This window comes from Nansenia antarctica (assembly GCF_963989245.1).
Source record: "Nansenia antarctica genome assembly, chromosome: 6".
In the NCBI taxonomy this organism is placed as follows: domain Eukaryota; kingdom Metazoa; phylum Chordata; class Actinopteri; order Argentiniformes; family Microstomatidae; genus Nansenia; species Nansenia antarctica.
In genome coordinates, this window is record NC_137676.1 from 35,920,939 (window position 1) to 35,930,938 (window position 10,000).

The 10,000-nt window shown below is 44.5% G+C and overlaps 1 protein-coding gene across 1 annotated transcript in view; it reads left to right on the plus strand.

The window, feature by feature from the left end:
- sephs3 (selenophosphate synthetase 3) overlaps positions 1-10,000 on the plus strand; it is a 10,468-nt gene that overhangs the window by 253 nt on the left and 215 nt on the right. The window contains exons 1-8 of the mRNA XM_080534938.1: positions 1-159; positions 648-751; positions 1,489-1,596; positions 4,250-4,404; positions 6,693-6,783; positions 6,925-7,024; positions 7,522-7,734; positions 9,254-10,000. The exon at positions 1-159 is cut by the window's left edge and continues 253 nt beyond it; the exon at positions 9,254-10,000 is cut by the window's right edge and continues 215 nt beyond it. Of these exons, the coding sequence (XP_080391064.1) occupies positions 1-159; positions 648-751; positions 1,489-1,596; positions 4,250-4,404; positions 6,693-6,783; positions 6,925-7,024; positions 7,522-7,734; positions 9,254-9,504 (1,181 nt within the window). The 3' untranslated portion in view covers positions 9,505-10,000. The remainder of the gene's footprint in view (positions 160-647; positions 752-1,488; positions 1,597-4,249; positions 4,405-6,692; positions 6,784-6,924; positions 7,025-7,521; positions 7,735-9,253) is intronic.

Here is a 10,000-nt window from a genome sequence, read left to right on the forward strand (position 1 = left end):
CCGACATGAAGGGATGAGGCTGCAAGGTCCCGCAGGAGGCGCTGCTCAAACTCCTGGCGGGACTGGAGCCGGACCGGCCCGGGGGGGACACCGCCGGGGACCAACAAGCCTCGGAGGACTTCGGCCAGCTCGCCCCCGTTACCCCCGGCCCCCGACTAGGTATGGAGCTGGGAAGCAGCACACCCATATGGAAGTAGAGCTATATAGCCTCGTAGCTAACAGTAACATGATGCTCTACTAGTGGAGCTGGTGGTGGTGGCATTATTCTTTACCAAATGCATCTACGCTGTCGTCAACTGAAACAGAACTGAAAGCCATTTAATCATACAGAACTCTATACGGTACAACCACACGACCATGTGCTACGGTAGTAGTTAGTTAGGTATCTGGCTGTTATAATGCTTTTTTGTTTGTTTGTTGTTTTGTTTTTGTTTTCATTGTCAATGATCAATGAATAGCCCACACGTTTCTGCTGTTGTAATATGACGAAGCAGATTTGTGTGCGTGTGTGTGTGTGTGTGTGTGTGTGTGTGTGTGTGTGTGTGTGTGTGTGCGTGCGCGTGTGCGTGCGTGCGTGTGCGCCTGTGTCTGTGCCTGTGTCTTCGTGTGTGTATCTCTCACATTGCTGTGTGTTGGCATGGTTACAGGGATAGGGATGGACTCCTGCGTGATCCCGCTGAGACACGGAGGCCTGTCATTGGTCCAGACAACAGACTTCTTCTACCCTTTGGTGGAGGATCCCTACATGATGGTGAGTTCACACCGTAGCAGCAAATGCAACCAGACTGCTTCCCACTCCGGTTACACACTAGCTCTGACGCTTTCGTAACACAGTGTGTGATGGTATTGGCTTAATATATACAACCATCAGTTTCCACGTATCCACGTACTCTGTCCCTGATTTTCAACGGAAACTAAATATCCCAAAGGCTGCTTAATATCCATACAAAGTTTTTATACCCATTGTTACCCGGAGATGAGGTGGAAACTCCAAACATGGCGCACTCCGCATGTCTGCACAGGTACAGGTGTACATTGGCTTACCGCCATAATTGTAAAGGGAGAAGATGTGCATTTGATTTGCAAAGCGCCACGTTTAGAGTTTTCCTTTTTAATGCGCATTTTTGCATGTACGCCTGCTCCCAGAACACACCACCTCCGACGGGAACAACTGATAAAACATCCCTTCTGTTTACTTAATTTCAAGAACAACACAGCAAAACGCACAGGATATCTTGAAACAGGTTTATTGTGTGTTTGGGTTTGAGTCCAAACCGAGACAAGGAAAGAAGTCAGGTTGCAGGTGCAGCTCTTCACACCTCATGAAGTCCTCGGTTCATCTGTTCAACTCTCACCCATCACCGTAACCTCTCTCCAGATGACCACACACACTCGCCCCTGTACTGGGTGACAGTGTTCCAGGTAGCAGTCATGACTGTGTGCATTCTTCTTTTCACCCCCCCCCCCCCCGTCTCTCCCTCTCCTCAGGGCAGGATAGCGTGTGCGAACGTCCTCAGTGATCTGTACGCCATGGGCATCACCGAGTGCGACAACATGCTGATGCTGTTGAGTGTCAGCCAGAAGATGAATGATAAGGTAGTGTGTGTGTCTGTTTGTCTACTCTGTCTGCTTGTTTGTCTACTCTGTCTATCTGTCTGTCTATCTATCTATCTGTCTGTCTGTCTGTCTGTCTCACTTGTGCGTGTGTGTGTGTGTGTGTACATGTACGGATTTGTTGCATGTTATACTAATCCATTTCAGACTTTGAACTGGAAGTTTGTCCTAACCTGTAGTGCACTGGTGGGTGGGTGTGCTAATAAGTGTGGACATTCTTGGAGGCCTGGAGTTTGCTTAGTCACTCTGACTGCAATTGCCCGGGCAAGAGATAATCCTGGTTATTCAAACTGTGTGTGTGTGAGCGTGATTCACAAGCATTCCGGTGTTATTGCAAGTTGGTTCATTGCAAGGGCATGAAACAATCTGGATTGAGCTGCCAATAAATCACAAAATGCTGCCATGACTCAGCAATTATATAATAACATATTTGTTGGGATTGCTTGCTAGCATCCTCAACTCTGCGTCGTCACAAACACACAGAGCTGTTATCCAAAATTGGGGATTTTAACACACTTTTTGTCAACTACCTCCTTATGAAAATGGCAATGTGTAATACTTTCTGTGTTTTTCTACACTCCGTGTGAAGAGGAAATACCACAACACTGATATTCAGGATGTTGAGGGATGCTGGCAGTCCAAAAATAGTTTTCTTAATTGCTGAGTCATGGCAGAAAAGCATTTTGTGATTTCTTGGCAGCTCAATCCAAAACAGTGTTTAAAAGTATTTTTTTTCTAATCTGCCAAATGCAGCTGATTTAGTTTAGTTTAGTTTAGTTTATTAGTTTATTATATCGAGGACAATCCAAATACATGAACCATATAAAATACAGTAAAAAAGGCAGCGTTAGCCTAGTCGGCTAATTTTCAGCTGAAGTCCCCGGCCAGTTGCAACATGGCATCCTGAAAAGTAACGTCATTAGTTAAAATAAAACATTTAAATATTCTAAGAACACGTGGCTGAGACAAGGTACCCCAACATCACACTTGACAAAAAACACACGTAAGCAAGCTGAGGTGATTGAAGGGGCTACAAGAAACACCACATACACACTAAGGCTGCCACGATTAGTCGACTAGTCACGACGACGTCGACTACCAAAATCGTCGCCGACATATTTGGTAATCGCCGTAGTCGCATGTTTTTTTGGAGCTGAAATAAGCGTTTTTTTTTTTTTTGCCTAGCACCAGGGGAGCCCCCCCTCCCAAATTTCGTTGTTTGGTACCTGTACTATATCAATGACAATAAAGACCATTCATTTCATTCGATAAGCATTCGTTTTTCTTCCCTGAAGCTGCCACTGGCTAGCGTCTCCCAGTGTCTTTGATGTACATGCGCAGTGTCGGTCATCCGGGGCACACGTGACTTCCCCGGAAAAACAAACAGAGAAATGTCTTCCTGTCCTCGTACCTCTAAAGTGTGGGAGCATTTCAACCACAACGTTGAAAAAAAGAATGTAAAATGTAAAATTTGCAAAGCTGAACTCGCTTATCATGGCAGCACGTCTATGATGCGCGAGCATCTAAAAAGGAAGCACGTTGTGGCAGATGACGAGGAAGACGATGGCTCGTCTCGGTAAGCTATTTAGCTTGTTATTGGCTAACGATATCGTTACGTTAAAAGCCTTCTTACATTATTTTACGTTGTCATCAAAGCGATACTTATCAAATAGCTAAAAATGTTGTCTTAACGTTACAGTGCTAAGAAGGCGCGTTCTACTATGAGATGAGTGAAGCAAAGCAAAACTTTTGTACTCTGTACAAGTATTTATTTTTGTTTTTGTATTCTTTTGGTTGCCTAGTGCCTAGCCTACCTCATTTTACTCAGCAGTTTGCACCCTCTACTACTCTTTACATTACATTACATGCAAGTGATGCCAGAAATAAATCTGCAAAGTTCATTAAAATATCTATTTTTGAGTGAACAATCATTTTAATTGTCTTTATTTTTAGTTAGCACATGCCTACAACAACGACTAACAACTTCAAGCTAAATTTAGAAGATGATAGCTAAATAAGAGCGATTGAGTAATTGTGCGATAAGCTGTAATTTATGATCCGATTAGTCGACTAATCGTTAAAATAATCGGTGACTAGTCGACTATGAAAATAATCGTTTGTGGCAGCCCTAATACACACTTATGGGGGCAGCGACATTTCAAGCACATAGAAGCCACAGGACAATTACAGACACTTACAAACAGCAATACATTAAACAAAACAAAACATACAAAAAAAAGCATTATGGGGAGGCAGATATGATATTGACGTTGTGGGTCAAAGCCAAAGACAGGTGACCATATTAGAAATAGGCTGCTTGTTCGACCTTCACATAGAGGAAGTCTATTCTACAAAACTGTTAAAATACCAGTCACAGTTATTGGTGGCGTTGGCTTCAGGTGTCAGCTAGTGGCACTGATATTTGGCCTCCATGAACATTACCTGACTGTAGACGCTCTGCAAATTGCAGGCCTGCCAAAGCAAAAAGCCTAGCCACAGATATTGTCAGCTCTTGTAAGAAGCTTAGCTGTGTGACGAAGATAGTGCTACTTTTATCCATGATATCTGTGTGACCTTTTGTTATATTTTGGGTTATTACAAATAAATTGTGTGTGTGTGTGTGTGTGTGTGTTAGGAGCGTGAGCGTGTGATGCCGTTGATGATGCGAGGCTTCCGTGATGCGGCGGAGGAAGGCGGGACTTCGGTTACTGGCGGCCAGACGGTCATTAACCCCTGGATCATCGTGGGAGGAGTGGCTTCAGTCGTCTGTCAGCCCAACGAGTTCATCATGTGAGTGTGTGTGTGTCTTTGTGTCTGTGTGTCTGTGTGTGTGTGTGTGTGTCTGTCTGTCTGTCTGTCATTCTCTGTCTGTGTGTGATTTATGATGTCATGTGTATGTATAATAGATGGTGTAAGGCAGGGGTCGGCAATAGGCGGCCCGCGGGCCATTGCTGGCCCATCACCAATAATATTTGGCCCAGCAGAATATTTTGAGAATCCACTTTTTTTTTTCTTTTTTTTTTTTTTACAATATCGGACCGACAGTCCCACATATAGCGCCTATAATGTCCGAATAGAGAATCTACCTCCACCTGAATAATGCTTATTGTACTTTTATCCATGTTGAGAGTGAATGACACAGGGACAGACAATCAGGCAGCGGGGTGCACCGAAGCGCACTGACGCTGAACCCCTCATAGTGAATCATAAGTAGGTGGACAACGTGTAGTGCTGAAATAGCCGTGTGTGGTTTGAAAAAAATAACACCAGCTCAGTAAATAATTCAAACGTAATGTTTACGTATATGTGACTGCAACACACATATGAACAGTAACAAAGCAAATTCAGTTTAATATTCTGAAAAACATTGACAACAAAATCGGTGAAAAAAAGAAAAGAAAGAAAAGTAATCCGCTTATGCGAGGGGTGGTGGTGCATAGGCCTATGCTCCTGAAACGACAGAGCAAACACGCTATTAGGGATAATAATTACAATGAGCCATTCATTCAAAATATACAAAATACAATTAGGTTATTAAATACAATAACGACAGGCTTGGTACTCACTTAATGTGAAAAGTGGCATCTCCCATCGGTCAGTATTTGCTTGATATCTGGTTATATGGACGTCACTTTAATCCGCAGGCAGTTCTCAAGTTTTTTTTTGCATCAATCGATTCCTCTCGTGCGTCTTTATCACATTCATTGAGGAAAAGGACGACTCGCATGTATAGAAAGGGAACATTGTGAGCACGGAAGATGTGAGTCTCACAACGGCTTTGCGTTGATGAAACCAGGTAGGATGAACATTATAGTTCGCTGTCCATTCCTCTTTAAATGCCCTGTTTTCACCGTCAACTTTCCTCTTTACACCTTTGGAGAGTGACATGATGTTTCTCTTGCTAGTTAGCAGGTTAAATGTTTAGCTAACTTCACCCGGCACCAAACAACCAATCCAATAATAATGTGACCTTGTCTGGGAGGAGGGGGGAATCATTCAGAATGAAAGTATGTTAAATAATTATTAGAATAAGCTAGGCTGCGCTACATCGTCAGTCCACACATTTATTATTCAAAACTATGGAAAAGGGTGAAACTACATTTCAACGTTGTTGAGAATCACAACACAAACTTGCTAGTCAAGCCAAAATACTGCAATGTAATGGATTGGACTGCTACCTAGTTAACTACAACACTACTTTACATTGTTACCTAGTTAACTACAACACTACTTTACATTGTTACCTAGTTAACTACAACACTACTTTACATTGTTACCTAGTTAACTACAACACTACTTTACATTGTTACCTAGTTAACTACAACACTACTTTACATTGTTACCTAGTTAACTAGAACACTACTTTACATTGTTACCTAGTTAACTAGAACACTACTTTACATTGTTACCTAGTTAACTACAACACTACTTTACATTGTTACCTAGTTAACTACAACACTACTTTACATTGTTACCTAGTTAACTACAACACTACTTTACATTGTTACCTAGTTAACTAGAACACTACTTTACATTGTTACCTAGTTAACTACAACACTACTTTACATTGTTACCTAGTTAACTACAACACTACTTTACATTGTTACCTAGTTAACTACAACACTACTTTACATTGTTACCTAGTTAACTAGAACACTACTTTACATTGTTACCTAGTTAACTACAACACTACTTTACATTGTTACCTAGTTAACTACAACACTACTTTACATTGTTAGCAGGCTCACAAAACAAGCTGTGTTAGTTGACTAGCGATGTGTACATTTTTCGAAAGAAAAGTCAAAGCATTAGAACGTGTCACATTTTTTAACAATCAATTACTTATGAATGAATGAATGAATGAATGGAATGAATGAATGGTCTTTATTGTCATTGCTACAGTACAGGTACCAAACAACGAAATTTAGGAGGGGTGGCTCCCCTGGTGTTAGGAAAGGAAAAAAAAAAAAAAAAAAAAAAAAGTTCGGGCCCGCCATCTAGTGGCTCCCAAAAAAATTGGCCCGAGGCCAAACCTAATTGCCGACCCCTGGTGTAAGGTATCTGTGTGTGTGTTGCAGGCCAGACAGCGCGGTCCCAGGAGACGTCCTGGTCCTGACCAAGCCTCTGGGGACGCAGGTGGCTGTCAACGCTCACCAGTGGTTGGATCAGGTCAGCCAATCACACGCAAGCTTGACTCACACGCTCAATTTCGACCATCCACTGCTACAAACTGCCGAGTCATTGTGTTTGAAGATTGTGTTTGAAGATCTGTTTCCTTCTCCTTCTCTCCCTCCCTCCCTCTCTTCTCAGCCGGAGAAGTGGAATAAGATCAAGCTGGTCGTCTCCAAGGAGGAAGTGGAGCAGGCCTACCAGGAAGCCATGTTCTCCATGGCAACGCTCAACCGCACAGGTAGATTCCGCCCACGCCGTTGGCTAAGCGGTGTAAGCCGAGCGATTCCGTTTCATAGGAGACATCAGAGCAGGAGGTCCCTCACCCCTGGTCCTGGAGAGAGGCAGCATCCAGCTCACCACTGACACCCCTAGATTTTGTGTCTTGCTGCAATGCCAATGTTGAAGAACCTGAGCCAAAGATTTTCACTCTTGTGTACTCGTACATTGGAAATTGTGTTTCTGATGGAAGTATCACGGCACGTGCTGTCCATTTTCACTAAGATGTTTTAAGAATATGAAAGGTTCTCATCTTAGGTTTGTGTTTGTCTGCATGTGCCTGCGTGTGTGCCTGTGTGTGTGCCTGCGTGTGTGCCTGTGTGTGTTTGTGCCTGCGTGTGCCTGCGTGTGTGCCTGTGTGTGCCTGTGTGCGCCTGTGTGTGTGCCTGTGTGTGTGCCTGTGTGTGTGCCTGTGTGCCTGTGTGCATGTGTGTGTGCGTGTCGTGTGTGCGTGCGCAGCGGCGGCCCTCATGCACAGGTTCCAGGCCCACGCGGCGACAGATGTGACGGGGTTCGGGTTGCTAGGACACGCCAACAACCTGGCGGCGCAGCAGCAGAGCGAGGTGGCCTTCGTCATCCACAACCTGCCCATCATTGCCAAGATGGCCGCCATCAGCAAGGCCTGCGGCAACGCCTTCAACCTGCTGGGGGGGACGTCGTCTGAGACCTCCGGTACGTGTGTGTCTCATGTGTTCACGGATCGCACTTTATATAGCACCTTATTCCAAAGCGCTTTACAACGGCCGCTCATTCACCCATTCACACACACACACACACATTCACACACCTATGGCGGCCAAGCTACCATACAAGGCGCCGGCCCGCTCGTTTTGGAGCAATTTGGGGGTTCAGCATCTTGCCCAAGGACACCTCGACACGTGGAGCAGCCGGGGATCGAACTGCCGACCGTGCGATTATTTGACCCCGGCTCCACCCAGTATTTCTGCTAAAACCTTAAAAGCGGAGTTCCGATGTGAATCGCCGGTCCGTACCGATGCGAGCCACAATTCCTCCGATCAACGGACAGACACGGAGCAGACATCCCTTTATCCTCATAGGTAGTGACTTAAAAAAGAATAAAGCGTTTGAGTAAAAGCCGTTCCACGGGACATGGTGTGAGGCGGCGTCTAGATACAACAGCGGCAGATAGAACACATGCCGGGATAAATAGTTAGCGTTTCACATGGGGTGAAGTAACTGTGAGCGTTTCACGACTGATGAAGTAACTGTGAGTTGGACTGTGTCGACGGGTGTGGCCAATAAGATGAATTGTGCAATTGAGAATCTCTGGAGGTTCAGAATGTCATTTCCAACAGTGAGCTCTCATTTATACAGTAGTAGTACAGTAGCTTGAATTCCCCCCTCTCTCTCTCTCTCTCTCTAAACATTGTTTTGCAGTCAAGTGTTCTTTTAATTTCCCTCGATCTACATGTATAGCGTTCCCCCACTTCGTGTGCTTTTCAGGCTTGGTGACGTTCGTTTTGGAGTTGAATATGGCTTTTTAAAAGTTGACAGAACTGACTGACTGTCCAACAAGCCCCCAGATCACCCTACTCTGCTAGAACACATCCTAGGGGAAACAGTACACAGTGTGTGCAAACACACACACACACACACACACACACACACACACACACTATTGAAATTTAGTATTTTACAATCCCCTGCAGCATGTAATGATATACACTGCGTTCCAAATTATTATGCAAATTATATTTTTCTCAGATTTTCCTAAATAGTCGATGCAAATGACAATCAGTATAATTTTCAAGTCATCAACCGTTAGAGTATAATTCAAATGTTATTGAACAAACCTCCCAATGATAACAGTATTTAAAAAAAAAAATAAAACACTCAAAATGCACTGTTCCAAATTATTATGCACAACAGAGTTTCAAAACATTTTATAGGTTGTAAAGAACTAAAAACGGTAATTTGATGAATTTAGGGTTAGGAGGTCATATTAGGAGGTCATATTTACTGAAATCAAAAGCTATTTCAAACAAAAACATCTTAACAGGTCAAGTTACATGTTAACATAGGACCCCTTCTTTGATATCACCTTCACAATTCTTGCATCCATTGAACTTGTGAGTTTTTGGACAGTTTCTGCTTGAATTTCTTTGCAGGATGCCAGAATAGCCTCCCAGAGCTGCTGTTTTGATGCTGTCTAACATCTCTCTCTCTCCAGGAGGGTTGTTGGTGTGTCTGCCCAGGGAGCAGGCAGCCAGGTTCTGTGCAGAGATGAAGAGTCAAGGTTCAGGGTTCGGAGGTCAGGGGTCAGGAGGCGGAGCCTGGATCATCGGAATCGTAGAGAAGGGCGACCGCCGCGCTCGCATAATCGACAAGCCGCGCATCATCGAGGTCCCGCCCCGGGGGAGCCAAGCAGCCAATCAGGACAACAGCTCTGCCAGTCCCTCGCCCAGCCCCACTCTCTCATAAGACCCTACTCCCCCTCTGACGCACTCTGGGTGTGTGTGTGTGTGTGTGTGTGTGTGAGTGTGAGTGTGAGTGTGTGTGTTGCTGTCAATCTCGTCCCCCTGCAGGGTTGAGAGCACCCCCCCCCCCCCCGCCTGTCACTCTCCTCAACACCCAACTTCCTGCTTGTGTGTTTTATCAGATAATGTTTTCCAAATATAAAAACAAACATTCCAGCAGTTTCCCTTCCAAAATTAGTAAACGGTTTGTGTGTGCGTGTGTGTGCGTGCGTGTGTGTGTGTTTCAGAGTGAGGAGTCGGGAGTGCTATGGCTGTAAAGACGGGGAGGAGTGTGATATTGATATTATCTTTTGAAGGGGTTTAAGGATGTCATTATGTTTCATGTTGGTGAATGTGAATGTTTCTGTTGGATAAGTGGCCTGTCAATCAGGGCTCCTGGCTCCGCCCCCAGGGCCCAAAGGGAGGTTTGAGCAGCTTTCTCTGGGCCAACGGGAGTGTCC